The sequence below is a fragment of the Vigna unguiculata genome, chromosome 8 (genome assembly GCF_037176805.1).
Source record: "Vigna unguiculata cultivar grain cowpea cultivar isolate G323 ecotype 2 chromosome 8, ASM3717680v1, whole genome shotgun sequence".
In the NCBI taxonomy this organism is placed as follows: domain Eukaryota; kingdom Viridiplantae; phylum Streptophyta; class Magnoliopsida; order Fabales; family Fabaceae; genus Vigna; species Vigna unguiculata.
In genome coordinates, this window is record NC_140799.1 from 37,235,758 (window position 1) to 37,253,921 (window position 18,164).

Below are 18,164 nucleotides of genomic sequence, written 5' to 3' on the forward strand. Positions count from 1 at the left end.
CTCTTTACTAACAATTTGAAAATATAAGATTAATTTAATGGGTTTGGAAAGAAAGGTGGGAGAGTTTTTGAGTTCAATTCTCTCCGATATCAAATACTAACAATTTCTAAAAAAGTATTTGTTTTATCGAAAATATTTTATCCCAATAATAGTTTGTTTGATGAATCTTTACTATAGATAAAATACTTGTTTAGGAAAAAAAAAGACTCATATCCAATGTCCTGAGTATTGCATGTGTTGCTTTTCAATTATGTTTAAAATTTCACTGAAGTAGTACTCTAAACTGGTTGTTCCTTTTTTTTCTTTAGTTCTTTTAGGTTTAGTAAATACAGATATCATTTCACATTTCACATTTCACATTTCACATGTGAATATTATATTATATTTATGATATTCACATTTAACTCTTTTCACTGTAATTTTTCAATAATCGAAGTTTTTTTAGGTTATATTTGACAGTCCTAGGCCCATTTGAAGACCCTGAGCCCACTGCCCCCACTACCCACGCAAGAGGTCAACAATCATATTAGTTAGGCCCTTCCCATAAGGCAGGGCAATGACAAAATTTGATGCAATAGTTGTCAACGATAGAATAAATGCATATATAGGTTACATTAACAGGAGTAAATGCACTCAAGAAATTTTTGTGTTCTCATTATGACAGAATCCACTTACAAGGTCAAAGTGCACTTGGCAAATTTACTATTAAGTTTCTACAAGTACAGTACAGTGTGGAAAAAATTCAGTCAATATTTAGTCTACACGTTAAGTTTTAAGTTATGTAATGATTGATCTGACCTGTTCTTGTGGAAGAAACAAAAGAAATAGTATCACCACTACCTTTCATCTAACCTTAGTGCTTCAACAACTAACATACACTATGGATTACTTCAACATGATTTTAAGGATGCTCATAAAAAAACGTAAGACCACATCCTACTTTGTGCAAAACAATGGCTGTAATTCTATTCATGTTCATTCTCAGTGTTGTTTCACAGAACTTAGTGTACATGATGCCACCTACAGTTGCTCTCTCTTTGAGTGCAGAGAGTGAACAGCTGGCTTTACTTACTTTGAAGCATAAGCTTACCAATGGAGTCGCCAATGCTCTTCCATCGTGGAATAACTCTTTACATTTCTGTGAGTGGCAGGGTGTTACATGCGGACATCGCCACATGAGAGTCTCCGTCTTGCACTTGGAAAATCAAACATGGGGCGGCACTCTTGGACCATCTTTGGGAAATCTAAGCTTCCTCACAACCCTCATTCTTTACAACATCAACTTGTATGGGGAAATTCCCACACAAATTGGACAACTAAAGAGGTTGCAGCTTCTTGATTTGAGCCTCAACAACCTAAATGGTCAGATTCCTATACACCTTACCAACTGCTCTAAACTTGAGGCCATTGGCTTGTTGGAAAATAAACTCACTGGAAAAGTTCCCTCCTGGTTTGGAAGTGGATCCATGACACGGATAAAAACGTTGTTTCTTGGTGCCAATGATCTAGTTGGTACCATCCCACCTTCCTTGGGGAATCTTTCATCCCTTCAATATATCTCAGTTAAAGGAAATCATTTGGTGGGAAGTATACCACATGTTTTGGGTCAATTATCAAATTTGAAAAGACTGGATCTTGGTTTAAATAGTTTGTCAGGAGTAGTCCCTTATTCTCTTTATAATCTTTCCAGTATTCAAAGTTTTGCTCTCGATGCAAACCAGTTATCTGGGACTTTTCCGTCAAAAATGCAACTTGTTTTTCCAAACCTTAGAGCATTCTTGGTTGGAGGGAACCAGTTCAATGGAACTTTCCCGTCTTCAGTATTCAACATCACTGGATTGGAAAGGTTTGATATCTCCTCGAATGGTTTTAGTGGGTCAATTCCTCCCACTCTGGGAACCTTAAATAAACTTCAGCTGTTTCACATTGCTTACAATAGTTTTGGAAGTGGGAGAGCTCGTGATTTGGATTTCCTTTCATCATTAACAAATTGTACTCATTTGCGCATACTTATTTTGGATGGCAATGGATTTGGTGGTGAGGTGCCACGTCTTATCGGCAATTTTTCTACCAACCTGAATATTCTTAGTATGGGGTCGAATCAAATATCTGGAACGATACCTGAAGGAATTTGGCAGCTAATCAGTTTGGCCGATATCACCATGGAAAATAATTATCTGGTGGGAACTGTTCCAGATTCAATTGTAAGGCTTAAAAATCTAGTACGATTAAACCTAGGAGAAAACAAATTGTCTGGTAATATTCCTACTGCCATTGGCAATCTTACTATGTTGTCTGAACTTTATCTGTACAGAAACAGATTCGTTGGAGACATTCCATTAAGCCTTAAATACTGCATGCGAATGCAGTCAATTGGTGTTTCCACCAACAACTTGAATGGGGATATCCCTAATCAAACCTTTGGCAATTTGGAAGGTTTGACAAAGCTTGACTTATCCTACAATTCTTTCACTGGTTCCATCCCTTCAGACTTTGGAAACTTGAAGCACCTTTCCGGTTTGTATCTTCGTGGAAACAAATTGTCTGGTGAATTACCCCAAGAGCTTGGCGCTTGTTACGGGTTAACAGAGCTTGCATTGGAGAGTAACTTCTTCCGCGGAAGCATACCGTCGTTCTTGGGCTCTTTAGGATCCCTTGAATTCCTAGACCTTTCTAACAATAACTTCTCAAGCACAATCCCTGTTGAATTACAAAAGTTGAGTTATTTGAATACTTTGAACTTGTCTTTTAACCATCTTTGTGGTGAGGTTCCCACAGGAGGTGTCTTTAATAATGTTACAGAAATTTCACTCATTGGAAATAAGGATCTCTGTGGTGGCATACCTCAACTGAAGCTTCCTGCATGCTCTAAGTTGTCCTCAAAGAAACACAAGTGGTCTTTTAAAACGAAACTCATCCTCATCATTGCAATTGTCGTTGGAGTGGGTGTGGTTACTTCAACACTGTTTATCAGCATCTATTTGTTCAGAAAAAGGCCCATAACACCCAAAACACCATCGACTTCATGTTCTCGTAAAAACAAGTACGTGAAGGTTTCTTATGGAGATCTGCATAAAGCAACCAATGGATTTTCTTCGTCCAATTTGGTAGGTTCGGGAAGCTTTGGTTCTGTATATAGTGGATCTCTTCTCCCTTTCAAAACACCTATTGCTGTGAAGGTATTGAATCTTGAAAGAGGTGGTGCATCAAAGAGTTTCGCAGCTGAGTGCAAGGCTCTAGGAAGGATCATGCATCGGAATCTTGTCAACATCTTGACTTGTTGTTCAAGTATTGATTATAACGGTAAAGATTTCAAGGCTATAGTTTTCGAGTTCATGCCTAATGGCAGTCTAGAAAGTTTGCTGCACGACAAAGTAGAGCCCAAATCTAAAAATTTGAGTCTCAACCTTGATCTTGTGGTAAATATTGCTCTTGACGTTGCTAATGCATTGGATTATCTTCATCATGATTCTGAGGAAGCTGTGGTTCACTGTGATATTAAGCCAAGCAACGTTCTTCTTGATGATGACATGGTTGCTCACTTGGGTGATTTTGGGTTAGCAAGGCTCCTTCATGTGGCGACGGGACATTCCAGCAGAGATGAGGTTAGTTCCTCTGCAATTAGAGGAACCTTTGGATATATTCCACCAGGTAAAGTGCTTCTCTATCCTTTAAAATGGTTACCTATGTTTGACTATATTTTTATGTATAATGTTGTTAAAGGGTATAGTTTATATAGTTTAGCGTAGATTTTGTTATATGTATTTAATTTGTTGCGATAACAAAAAAATGGTGGTGAAAACAGAGTACGGAACAGGTTGCCGAGTATCAGCTAAAGGAGATATGTACAGTTACGGAATTCTTGTGCTGGAGATGCTGACGAGAAGGAAACCAACAGATTCAATGTTTGGTGAGGGTGTAAACCTACACAAATTCTGCGAAATGGCAATTCCAGAAGGAATCACTGAGATAGTAGATTCACGTTTGCTTGTGCCAACTGCTGCAGAAGGAAGAAAGGTTATGGAAAGCAAAATTAGGGAGTGTTTGGTTGCTTTAGCTAGGATTGGAGTTGGATGTTCTGCAGAATTACCTGTTGAGCGAATGGACATAAAAGATGTGGTATTGGAGCTGCACACAATCAAACAGAGTCTGTCACTGAGTCATTAGTTGCAAGTTTTTAAGTCTTAAGTCAATCACTACTATGTTTTCTTTCACATGTTACTGTCTTTTCAACTTTTTCAGTTTCTACTTAGTGGTGTAAATTGCTGCTCAATAATGGAAAATGTTTGGGAAAAGAGACCCTGGCACCGAAAATATTTATGTATGTGCTTCCTAAAAGCCAAAAATCATGCTGAATAAAAATATGTATCTTTTTCATTTGAAATATACTTATTACTTGCGGAATAAAAAAGTAAGATTCAAATTTCATATTTATCAAGCACCGAAAATAAAAATATATATAAAATTTGACATAGGAAATGAAAATAAGCATAATAAAATGTGCAACTTCACATCTTTGTTTGATCTTATTAAAAGTGAAATAGTATAATTGTGAATATCAATGTAACTCGGCAAATAAAGAATACATAAAAAAAAAAAATTGAGATAAAGTTACCAAGAATACGTGTGATGCGTTCATGAGAGGAAACCTCGATACCTAAGGAACATGGGAATTATTATCATCAACATTATGTAAATGATGCATGTCTAAAAATAGTTAAAGCAAAAGAAGAACGATTCTACTTTTAAACCAAAATAAGAAAGTTATTAATTATTACTTTGTCGACTTTAACGATAAGTATCCCTGTTGTTTCAATAATTAAATCAAAATTACTTGAGATGTTGGTAGAAATAATATCCTTAAAATGTATTAATATTGTCTTCCTCACTTTGTGAGGATAAATCACCGAGGTTTATTACCTCAATGTGAACAACTGGTGTTTCTTTTCCTTTGATATTTATAATCTTTGAAAAAGAGGAAAATAATGAGTTAATAAAATTAATTAAATGAAATTTAAACTCATATGACTTGAATGGACAATGATTTATTTGTTTATAACCACTAAAGAGATCGCAACAGGATCGACAAATGAAATGCTAATAAGGGACTTCGTTCATAGGAGAAATGACCTCTATTAATAAGACAATTTGTTGAACAAGTTTGTCTTTCTTTATTTTAATCTTGTATATAATAAAATGTCTTTTCAAAATTTTATTTTATTATTTTTTTTATACTCAATTTCAACTTATTAACAAATCAGTTATCATTTTGTTCTCTCCTAATATCTTTCCACAACTAAAATCGTTATTTGAATTTTTTACCTCATCCAAGACTTTTTAGAATATTTTTTTCATAACTTGGTATCCTCTTTTCTTTCCAAGGCTCAACTTCCATTTTCTCAATAAATTCATATTAAACATTTTGAAATTCTTTACTCCAAGATAATCCCCTTCATTGGTATTGGTTTTATTAACGGAGTCTCACTTTACCTATGTAATTTTTCTTGACCCTACTTCATAAAAAAGTCCCTTTGTATTTGTTTTTTAATTTTTTTTCTATATTAACATGTATCTTGAACAAAGATAAGTAGTACAGAGGAATGGTAGATGATACGCTTTTTGAAAAGTAACTCTACCAACAAAATAATACTCATGATCATGTGAGATCTTTTTTTTTTTCTATTTTACACTCTGTCCTAAGGAAGGATTGGGCCTGACTTTTTTAAGAGTCCAAGTTCAACCCACTTTGGAAACTCCAAGACCTTCTCAGAGTCACTTACTCTTCATTCTACCACTTTTTACAGAGAACAGTTTCTCCCCCTCCCTTGTAGTGTTGCAAGAGCTCTGCTAGGGCACCAGCTTTTGCCTCCCGTAGCTAGTGAGTCATCCCTATTCGGAGCTGCCTGAGCTCATATCTCGGTGTAAGTAGATCTCAACCTTCGTTTTTCCAGTTGTGTTGTGGTGGTCCTGCATAGGGTTCGTTCTTATACTTGTAACTGTTTTGATTCAAGTGTCGATATATTTCAACTCCTTAATGTGTTCCTGGAGCTATGGTGCTCTTCCTTAAAGTTCAGTTTCGTTTAGCTAAGTCTCATTAAGGTAAGCGAAGCTAGGGTTTCACGTTATTTCTATTTTATGCGATTAATGTTTTGTGAAATATGAGAAAAGATTGTGGAAAACGTTAGTTTTTGGTATATTTTTGAGTTAGGGGTTCAAATATTCATGAAACTGTGATATTTGACCTTATTTCTCTTATTCTGAATGCGTCGCGCAGTCGTTGGGCGACGTGTATTTTTCTGATATGCGCAGTTTTAGTAAAATTGACTTTTCTGACTCATTAACCGTTGGATTGAACTCAAATTTGGACACGTGGTTCATAACATGCTATTTTGTAGTTTGACCGGTTGGATTGTCAATTAGATGTCTGTAGCTTGAGAAATGTGTCACGCATTACTGCAGTGATTTTGGTGTAAGAATTATGGTTGTGTGTTGTACTTGATTGTATGAAATTGCAGGTACTTAAATGTTGACACTCATTTATTTGGGATGAATACTATTTTGTGATATATGTATGTCATGGTATGCATTTATAAAGTATGAGATTAAATGAAATCTTGTTATGTTGAGTATGAAATGGAAAACATAACTTGTTTGGTTGGTGGTGGATTGACATGAGACCTGAATGAATGAGTATCGAATGTTTAGTCACAATGGTATACCATTTATATGTTTCAATTTCAAAATATATACACTGCCTATCTGCATGGACCTACAACAACTTTAATGCAAAAATTCTCATAAACTATGGAGATGGAAATCATTGTAATGAAAATGGTTTCAATATAATGTTTCGATGTCCAAAATAGTTAATTAAGGTAAACAATTAACATAACACAAGTATTCAAATTAAGGTAAACAATTAAGGAAATGGGTTCTGTTTGAAAGAATGGTGTAATGGTAAGAGAGTGTGTGTGTGTGTGTGTGTTTGGCACCACGCGCGAGTGGTTTTTTACTTTTCCCTACAGCTTTTAAGTTAAGGAAAAAAATAAATTAAAATTCAATAACAAATGACACGTAATGTGATAAGAGAAGTGGTAAGAAATACTAGTCACTGTATCATTCTCGAAAATATTTATGTATGTGCTTCCTAAAAGCCAAAAATCATGCTGAATAAAAATATGTATCTTTTTCATTTGAAATATACTTATTACTTGCTGAATAAAAAAGTAAGATTCAAATTTGATATTTATCAAGCACCGAAAATAAAAATAGATATAAAATTTGACATAGGAAATGAAAATAAGCATAAAAATGTGCAACTTCACATCTTTGTTTGATCTTATTAAAAGTGAAATAGTATAACTGTGTGAATATCAATGTAACTCGGCAAATAAAGAATACATAAAAAAAAATTGTGAGATAAAGTTACCAAGAATACGTGTGATGCGTTCATGAGAGGAAACCTCGACACCTAAGGAACATAGGAATTATTATCATCAACATTATGTAAATGATGCATGTCTAAAAATAGTTAAAGCAAAAGAAGAACAATTCTACTTTTAAAGCAAAATAAGAAAGTTATTCATTATTACTTTATCGACTTTAACGATAATGATCCCTGTTGTTTCAATAATTAAATCAAAATTACTTGAGATGTTGGTAGAAATAGTATCCTTAAAATGTATTAATATTGTCTTTCTCACTTTGCGAGGATAAATCACCGAGGTTTATCACCTCAATGTGAACTGGTGTTTCTTTTCCTTTGATATTTATAATCTTTGAAAAAGATGAAAATAATGAGTTAATAAAATTAATTAAATGAAATTCAAACTCATATGACTTGAAAGGACAATGATTTATTTGTTTATAACCACTAAAGAGATCGCAACAGGATCGACAAATGAAATGTTAGTAAGGGACTTCGTTCATCGGAGAAATTGCCTCTATTAATAAGACAATTTGTTGAACAAGTTTGTCTTTCTTTATTTTAATCTTGTAAATAATAAAATGTCTTTTCAAAATCTTGTTTTATTGTCTTTTTTAAGGCTCAATTTCAACTTATTAACAAATCAGTTATCATTTTGTTCTCTCCAATATCTCTCCACCACTAAAACTCGTTGAATTTTTTTACCTCATCCAAGGTTTTTTAGAATATTTTTTTCATAACTTGCTATCCTCTTTTCAAGTCTCAACTTCCATTTTCTCAATAAATTCATATTAAACATTTTTAAATTCTTTACTCCAAGATAATCCCCTTCATTGATATTGGTTTTATTAATGGAGTCTCTCTTCACCTATGTAATTTTTCTTGACCCTACTCCATAAAAAGTCCCTTTGTATTTAATTTTTAATTTTTTTTTTCTATATTAACCGGTATCTTGAACAAAAATAAGTAGTATACAGGAATGGTACACAATACGCTTTTAGGAAAGTAACTCTACCAACAAAGTAATACTTATGATTCAACTTTATATAAAATAGATAATTGATGACTATGATATCATCTTAAAAAAAACATGCATTCTATAAATATTCACATTAATGAATCAATTTTGTGAGATTAAACCAAACTTTAAATGGATATTTTAATAAAAGTTGCAACTTGGAAATTAGTCCATATATTTTTAATATTTTTTTTCTATGATAAAATTTGTTTTGATTCCTTATTCCTTACAAAGTTATTGTATCCCAGTTTGTTTAATGAATCTTTACTATAGATAAAATACTTGTTTAGGAAAAAAAAAAACTTATATCCAATGTCCTGAGTATTGCATGTGTTGTGTTGCTTTTCAATTATGTTTAAAATTTCACTGAAGTAGTACTCTAAAGTGGTTGTTCCTTTTTTTTCTTTAGTTCTTTTAGGTTTAGTAAATACAGTTATCATTTCACATTTCACATGTGAATATTATATTATATTTATGATATTCACATTTAACTCTTTTCAGTGTAATTTTTCAATAATTGAAGTTATTTTAGGTTATATTTGACAGTCCTAGGCCCATTTGAAGACCCTGAGCCCACTGCCCCCACTCCCCACGCAAGAGGTCAACAATCATATTAGTTAGGCCATTCCCATAAGGCGCCTTCTCCCTGCACCTCCAAGACTTCTTCTGTACCCCCAAAAAAGACCGTTATACCCTCATTTATAAGAGTGGGTGAAATTCGTTGGGACGCAGTAAATCTCATTTACTGCGTCACCAACCTCATGCACCCCCAAAACTTGACTCTCTTAGTATTTTTCTCTTCTCGCGTTTCGTCGTTCTTCATTCCAATTGCTCTCGTTCTCTTCTCCCTGGTCCCTTTCTGTCCTTCATTCATTCTGTGGTCCATTCATAAAAGTTTGCAAATTTTTTTAGGAAACGGATTACAGAATCCGTTTCACAGTGTATGAAACGGATTCTGTAATCCGTTTCATAAAAAAATTTGCAAATTTTTTAATGAAACGGATTACAGAATCCGTTTCACAGTGTATGAAACGGATTCTGTAATCTGTTTCCTAAAAAAATTTGCAAATAACCATGGATTTCAGAATCCGTTTCTAAAAAAAAAATAAAAAAAAAATAGGAAACGGATTACACAATCCGTTTCCAAAAAAAAAAAACCAAACGGATTTCACAATCCGTTTTAAAAAAAAAAGGAAACGGATAACACAATCCGTTTCCAAAAAAAAGCACCAAACATAGTCTTCATCTCAGCTACAATCAGATGCCTTTCTCATCCCAGTGCGCATGTTCGTGCTCTGAGTATATCAGTTCTTCGTGACATTTTGCAAATAACCATGGATTTCAAAATCCGTTTCTAAAAAGAAAAAAAAAAAAAGGAAACGGATTACACAATCCGTTTCCAAAAAAAAAAAAACCAAACGGATTTCACAATCCGTTTTTGGCCCGTATTAAACGGGCCGGGCCGGGCTGGCCCGACATGGTAAAACGGGTTGCGTTTCTGAGCCCGGCCCGCGGGCTGGCGGGCTGACGAGCTGGCGGGCCGGCCCGCCAGTTTTTTCTCATCTGTATAATTTGTGGTCCAATCAGATTTTAATTTTTTTCATTTCAAATTTAGTTGACTGAATAATGTCCCAATTTTATATTACCAAAAGAAATTCTCCTGCAATTAAAAAAATACAACAACAATGATATATTAAACAAGAAAATTATCACAACACAAACAGCCCTGCAATGGAACCAGAACGCTACGAAGTTGAAATGGAACCAGAACGCCGTGGGTGGAGGAGAAGTGAGCGCAGAGAAGAGTCGAGAAGAAGAGACGCAATCACAGAGTGTGTGAGGTGTCTCGGCGCAGAGAGTGTGTGAGGGAGGGATACTGAAAAAATGTGCACGTGCTGTTTTTTTTTATTAAGTGATACGGCCCGCGGGCCAGCCCGTTTTGGCCCGCGGGTTGGCCCGACGGGCCAGCGGGCTTGACGGGCCGGGCTGTCATGGGTTGACGGGCTGAATTTCTGGACCCGGCCCATGTATTTACTGACGGGCTAGCGGGCCGGCCCGTCGGGCCCGGCCCATTTTGCCATCCCTAGATTACACAATCCGTTTCCAAAAAAAAAAAAAAAACCAAACGGATTTTACAATCCGTTTTTAAAAAAAATAAATAAATAAATAAAAGGAAACGGATTACACAATCCATTTCCTAAAAAAAAAAAAAGAAAAGGGGGGGACGTGGGTGGTGCTGTGTTGTGTGTGTGGGAGAAGAGAGAGAAGGGGGAGAAGAGGGAGGAGACGTGTGGGTGATGTGTTGTGTGTGTGGGAGAAGAGAGAGAAGAGGGAGAAGAGGTGTGCAGGGGGCAGGGGGTGCAGAGGAGGGAATCTGCTTTTGGGGGTGCAGTGCGGTGAATCACGGAGTATTTGGGGGTGCAGTGCAGTAAAAAATAATAACTCATTTTTTAACTATGGGCAAAGACGGAATTAAGATAAGTTTTGGGGGTACAGGAGAAATCATTGGAGGTGCAGGGAGAAGCCCCCTTCCCATAAAGCAGGGCAATGACAAAAATTGATGCAATAGTTGTGAACGATGGAATAAATGCATATATAGGTTATATTAACAGGAGTAAAATGCACTCAAGAAATTTTGGTGTTCTCATTATGACAGAATCCACTTACAAAGTCAAAGTGCACTTGGCAAATTTACTATTAAGTTTCTACAAGTACAGTACAGTGTGGAAAAAATTCAGTCAATATTTAGTCTACACGTTAAGTTTTAAGTTATGTAATGATTGATCTGACCTGTTCTTTGTGGAAGAAACAAAAGCAATAGTATCACCAGTACCTTTCATCTAACCTTAGTGCTTCAACAACTAACATACATTAGGGGTCGACATGGATCGGATATTTAATGATCTAATCCACATCCATTTTAGATCCAAATAATTGTATTAGATTTTTGATCCAAATCCATTTTTTTAGGAAAAGTAGTTTGAATTTTTTTTAAATCCAGATCCAAATATTTGGATCAAGATTTAAATCCAATCCAAATATTTGGATCAAGTTTAAAATCCAGAATCCATTTTTAATAAAAGAAATTTAAATTGAATTTCTTAAAACTTGTGTCACTAAGGCCCGAATGACTCGGATGGGATCGACGACCCGGACGACCCAGACGGGCCCGACGACCCGAACGACCCAGACGAGCCCGATGACACGAACGGGTCGGACAACCCGATCGGGCCCGAAAACACAAACAGGCTCGACGACGCAAACATGCCGGACGACCCGAATGGGCCTAACGACCCGGACGACTGATCCAAATAGTCAGGCCCAATCGGGTAGTCGGGCACGTTCAAATCGTGGGGCTCGTTTGGGTCGTCAAGTACGTCAAGGTCATCAGGCCCGTCTGAGTTGTCGGGTCCATCCAGGTCGTAACGCCCGTTCGGGACGTCGCGCCCGTAAGGGTCGTAGGGCCCGTCCGGGTCGTAGGGCTCGTTCGTGTCATCGTGCCATCCGGGTCGTAAGGCCCGTGTAAGTCGTCAGGGTCGTCAGGCCCGTCAGGGTCGTCCAAGTCGTCAGGTCCGTCTAGATTGTTGGGCCCATCCGGGTCATCCGGCCCGATCGTGTCGTCGTGCCCATCCGGGTCGTAAGGCCCGTGTAGGTCACACTCGTCCGGGTCGTCAGGCTCGTCCGGGTCGTCGGGCCCATCCAGGTCGTCCGGCCCATCCAGGTCTTCAGGCCCGTTCGGGTTGTCAGGCCTGTTCGAGTTTTTGGGCCTGCCTGACCCGTTCGGGTCTTTGGGCTGCCTCATCTGTTTTCGACATTGGTTCTGCCTGGTTTGTTCGGGTTTTCGGGTCTATGTGACCCTTTCGAGTCTTCGGGTCTGCCTGACTCGTTCAGGTCTTCGGGCCCGCCTTACCCCGTTCGATTCTTCGAGCCCACTTGACTCGTTCGGGTCATTGGGCTCGCCTGACCCGTTCGGATCTTCGGGCCTGTCTGACTCGTTCAGTTCTTCGAGCCCACTTAACCCATTCGGGTCATCGAGCCCGCTTGGCCCGTTCGGGTCATCGAGTCTGTTTGGCCCGTTCGGATCTTTGAACCTGTCTAGCCCGTTCGGGTCTTCGGGCCCGTTTGGCCCGTTTGGCCCGTTTGGGTCTTTGGGCCCACCTGGCTCATCAAGTCATTGGGCCTGATCGACTCGTTCAGTTTGTCGGGCCCGCCTATTTCGTTCATATCTTTAGGCCCGCCCAATCTCTTATGGTTGTCGGGCCTGTCCGATCCGTATAGGTCGTCGAGCAAGGCCGGTCCAAGTCTGAATTTAGCATAGTTCATCTCAACCTTTAGTCTAACCCAACTAAAAATTTAAATTGAAAATTTGGATTGGAGTTTTCGGATTATCCATATTTAAAAATCTTGATTTATAAAATGGATATCCAATCCATAAGATATATAAAATGTAAATTAGATTGAAATCCATATCCATTAAATGGATTTTAAATGGATTAGATTTTTAATAAAATGGATTATAAATGGAGTGGATTGGAGCAAAAGTGGATTAGATTAAGAAAATTAAATTTTTTGCCCACCCCTAACATACACTATGGATTACTTCAACATGATTTTAAGGATGCTCATAGAAAAACGTAAGACCACATCCTACTATGTGCAAAACAATGGCTGTAATTCTATTCATGTTCATTCTCAGTGTTGTTTCACAGAACTTAGTGTACATGATGCCACCTACAGTTGCTCTCTCTTTGAGTTCAGAGAGTGACAAGCTGGCTTTACTTGCTTTGAAGCATGAGCTTACCAATGGAGTCGCCAATGCTCTTCCATCGTGGAATAACTCTTTACATTTCTGTGAGTGGCAGGGTGTTACATGCGGACATCGCCACATGAGAGTCTTTGTCTTGCACTTGGAAAATCAAACATGGGGTGGCACTCTTGGACCATCTTTGGGAAATCTAACCTTCCTCACAACCCTCAATCTTTCCAACATCAACTTGCATGGGAAAATTCCCACACAAATTGGTCAACTAAAGAGATTGCAGGTTCTTGACTTGAGCCACAACAGTCTAAATGGTCAGATTCCTGTACACCTTTCTAACTGCACTAAACTTGAGATGATTAACTTGTTGTACAATAAACTCACAGGAAAAGTTCCCTCCTGGTTTGGAAGTGGATCCATGACTCGGCTAAATATGTTGCTTCTTGGTGTCAACGATCTAGTTGGTACTATCCCACCTTCCTTGGGGAATCTTTCATCCCTTCAAAATATTTTCCTTGCAAGAAATCAATTGGTGGGAAGTATACCACATGTTTTGGGTCGGTTATCAAATTTAAAAATCCTGAATCTTGCTTTAAATAGTTTGTCAAGAGTAGTCCCTGATTCTCTTTATAATCTTTCTAATATTCAAATTCTTTCTCTCGCGGAAAACCAGTTGTCTGGTATTCTTCCATCAAAAATGCAACTTGGTTTTCCAAACCTTCGAGCCTTTTTGTTTGGAGGGAACCAGTTCAGTGGAACATTCCCGTCTTCAATATCCAACATCACCGGATTGCAAGCGTTTGATATCTCCTACAATGGTTTTAGTGGGCCAATTCCTCCCACTTTCGGAAGCTTAAATAAACTTCAAATGCTTAACCTTTGTTACAATAGTTTTGGAAGTGGGAGAGCTCGTGACTTGGATTTCCTTTTGTCATTAACAAATTGTACTCATTTGCGCATACTTCATTTGGATGGAAATGGATTTGGTGGTGCAGTGCCAGGTCTTATCGGCAATTTTTCTACCTATCTGAGTATTCTTACTATGGGGTTGAATCAAATATCTGGAACGATACCTGAAGGAATTTGGCAGCTAATCGGTTTAACTGACATAGACATGGGAGAAAATTATCTACAGGGAACTATTCCGGATTCAATTGGAAGGCTCAAAAATCTAGTAGGACTGGACCTAGAAGAAAACAAATTGTCTGGTAATATTCCTACCGCCATTGGCAATCTCACTATATTGTCTGAACTTTCTCTGCATTCAAATAGTTTTGTTGGTGGCATTCCATTAAGCCTCAAATACTGCACGCGACTGGAGAGATTTAGTGTTTCGGCCAACAATTTAAATGGAGATATCCCTAATCAAACATTTGGCAATTTTGAAGGTTTGGTAAAACTCGACTTATCTTACAATTCTTTCACTGGTTCCATCCCTTCAGAGTTTGAAAACTTGAAGCACCTTTCCGTATTATATCTTCAGGTAAACAAATTTTCTGGTGAAATACCTGAAGAGCTTGGCGCTTGTTCCGGGTTAACAAAACTTGTGTTACAGAGTAACTTCTTCTGCGGAAGCATACCTTCGTTTTTGGGCTCTTTAGGATCCCTTGAATTCCTAGACCTTTCGAACAACAACTTCTCATGCACAATCCCTGTTGAACTACAAAAGTTGAGTTATTTGAATACTTTGAACTTGTCTTTTAACCATCTTTATGGTGAGGTTCCCACCGGAGGTGTCTTTAACAATGTTACAGCAATTTCACTCATTGGAAATAAGGATCTGTGTGGAGGGATACCTCAACTGAAGCTTCCTACATGTTCTAAGTTGCCCTCAAACAAACACAAGTGGTCTTTCAGAAAGAAACCCATCCTTATCATTGCAATTGTCGTTGGAGTGGGTTTGGTAACTTCAACACTGTTTATCAGCATCTATTTGATCAGGAAAAGTCCCAAAACACAATCGACTTCTTGGTCTCCTGAAAAAAAGTACGTAAAGGTTTCTTATAGAGAGCTGCATAAAGCAACCAATGGATTTTCTTCATCCAATTTGGTAGGTTCTGGAGGCTTTGGTTCTGTATATAGTGGATATCTTCTCCCTTTCAAAACACCCGTTGCTGTGAAGGTATTTGTTTCGGGGTAGGAACCAAGAGCCTATTAAAAGAACCTTTCCAAACTTGCTCTATTCTTCACTACAACTGTAACTTCAGCGAAATCCACTCCTTAGCTCGATCGGCTGGGACGACGATCGAGGTACCTGTCTAAAAGGCTCTGATGCTTAAGTCAGTAATGGACCGATCGGTATACCAGTGTAACTGCCGTAATAAATGCGTAATTAAGATTCTTACCAACCTACCTTTGGGCCCTATTTATAGCTTTCGGCATGGGCCTGTAATTAGGGTTTCTTAATCACGGCCCAATGATCTTTTAATCAAGATTACTGACTCGTTTAACGTTAATTAATTTGACTTAGGTTATTTAACCGTGCGACCGATGGCCGCTTGGCTGGGTTAATGATATTCTGTTTTTAACAGGCGAACGATCCATGTGTATTGCTGATCGACCGACAAATGCGTGTAAGGGACTGCGCGAATCTAAAGAAATTGATCGACCGATCAACCCGATAGTTGATCCACACGCGGGTCCGATCGACCGATGTGCCATTGGGGGGGTTAGAATGTTTGTCGATGATGTTCTACCGATGGGCCCTTGGGGTTAGAATGTCCCTCGCTGATGTTTTACCAATGGGCCGATGGGCCCTTGGGGGTTAGAATGTCCCTCGCTGATGTTTTACCGATGGACCGATGGGCCCTTGGGGGTTAGAATGTCCCTCGCTGATGTTTTACCGATGGACCGATGGGCCTGAACATGGGTGACTTGTGAGACCGATCAACCAATTGCTTATGGTGGTGACTTGTTTGTGTAACCGTTTGACCGATGGTCTGTGGACTTGTTTACCAGGCCGTTTGACCGACAGCTCTTATCGTTGCTCTACGGAGTTTATAGAATCGAGTTCGATTAGCCGATTGACCGATGGTGTTTTATGTATGATTGGCCGATTGACCTATTGGACGTATAGTACAGTATTGAATCTTGAAAAGGGTGGAGCGTCAAAAAGTTTCGTAGCTGAGTGCAAGGTTCTAGGAATGATAATGCATCGGAATCTTCTCAACATCTCGACTTGTTGTTCAAGTATTGATTATAACGGTAAAGATTTCAAGGCTATAGTTTTTGAATTCATGCCTAACGGCAGTCTAGAAAGTTTGCTGCACGACAACGTTGAGCCCGATACTAGAAGTTTCAGTGTCAACCTTGATCTTGTGGTAAATATTGCTCTTGATGTTGCTAATGCATTGGATTATCTTCATCATGGTTCTGAGGAAGCTGTGGTTCACTGTGATATTAAGCCAAGCAACGTTCTTCTTGATGATGTCATTGTTGCTCACTTGGGAGATTTTGGGTTAGCAAGGCTCCTTCATGTGGCGACGGGACATTCCAGCAGAGATGAGGTTAGTTCGTCTGCAATTAGAGGAACCATTGGATATGTTCCACCAGGTAAAGTGCTTCTCTATCCTTTAAAATGGCTACCTATGCTTTTTAAATTACCCAGAGTCAACATCAGCATATATGTATTTAATTTGTTGTGATAAAAAATGATGGTGGAAACAGAATACGGAGCAGGGCGTGGAGTATCAACTAAAGGAGATATGTACAGTTACGGAATTGTTGTGCTGGAGATGGTGACAGGAAGGAAACCAACAGAAGCAATGTTTGATGAGGGTTTAAGCCTACACAAATTCTGCGAAATGGCAATTCCAGAAGGAATGAGTGAGATAGCAGATTCACGTTTGGTTGCGGCAACTGGTGAAGAAGGAAGAAGGATGATGGAAAGTAAAATTAGGGAGTGTTTGGTGGGCTTAGCTAGGATTGGAGTTGGATGTTCTGCAGAATTACCTTCTGAGCGAATGGACATAAAAGATGTGGTACTGGAGCTGCACTCAATCAAACAGAGGCTCTGTCACTAAGTAACTAGTTAGAAATTTTCAAGTCTTACCTCCGTCATTAGTATGTTTTCTTTCACATGTTAATGTTCTTTCAACTTCTTCAGTTTCTAAGTTTCTACTTAGTGGTGTAATTTGCTACTCAATAATGAAAAAGGCTTTGAAAAAGAACTTTGGGACAAAATATTTACATATGTGTTTCCTAAAAGCCAAACATTTATGTTTTCAAATTTATCCTAATATTATTTTATTAACATTGTGTTTAGATGAAGTACTTCAACGATGGTGAAAAATTGAAATGCATTGTATTTGAATTATTTGCAGATAAATTCCTTTCATTTTCTAAATAACTTGTTTGGATAAAAAAATTAAAATACCTTACATTTCAATTTCTTGTTTGGATAAAACAATTGAATTTCATGTGAGATAAAATTTTATTTTAACAATATTTATTTTAGACTTAATTATGTTTTGAGTTCATGATAAATTTAGAAACAAGCTCGACGACCCAGATGGGTCAAGCCGACCCGACTACCCAAACATGTCGGGCCGGTCGAGAAACCCAAACAAGTTAGGTCGGCTCGATGATATAGACATGTCCGATCAGCTTGACGACCCATAGGGGTCGGTTTGCCAGTCAAGTTCGTCGGCCCGGCCCAACCCAACCTGTCTAAGTTGTTGGTCCGACTTGGCCCCACTAGGTCGTTGCGTTCGCCCGACCCATCTAGGTCATTGGGCTTGTTTTTGTCATTGGGCCCGCTAGACGAGTCTTTGTCATCGGGCTGGTCGGTATCGCGTAGGTTGTCGGGCCTGTCTAGGTTTTTTGGCGGGTAAGTCAGGCACATTGAGGTTGTCGGGTCGTCGGGCCTGCCTGACACGTCTAAGTCGTCAAGTTTGCCAAACACCTCTAGGTCATCTGCCTCGCCCGACCCGTGTGGGTCGTTGGGCATGTTGGACCTATTT

At 38.4% G+C, this 18,164-nt stretch overlaps 2 protein-coding genes across 2 annotated transcripts; both read left to right on the top strand.

Annotated features, from left to right (window-relative positions):
- Positions 1-845: 845 nt before the first annotated feature.
- LOC114194039 (uncharacterized) lies at positions 846-4,351 on the top strand. The gene is made up of 2 exons (XM_028084071.2): positions 846-3,651; positions 3,806-4,351. Exons 1-2 carry the CDS (start codon positions 954-956, stop codon positions 4,165-4,167), a joined length of 3,060 nt encoding a protein of 1,019 aa, XP_027939872.2. The 5' UTR covers positions 846-953; the 3' UTR covers positions 4,168-4,351.
- Positions 4,352-13,061: 8,710 nt separating this feature from the next.
- Positions 13,062-17,365, top strand: LOC114194051 (uncharacterized). The gene is made up of 4 exons (XM_085665483.1): positions 13,062-15,325; position 15,600; positions 16,285-16,755; positions 16,870-17,365. The coding sequence occupies exons 1-4, from the start codon at positions 13,097-13,099 to the stop codon at positions 17,223-17,225; spliced, it is 3,057 nt and encodes a 1,018-aa protein (XP_085521609.1). The 5' UTR covers positions 13,062-13,096; the 3' UTR covers positions 17,226-17,365.
- The last annotated feature ends 799 nt before the right edge of the window (positions 17,366-18,164 follow it).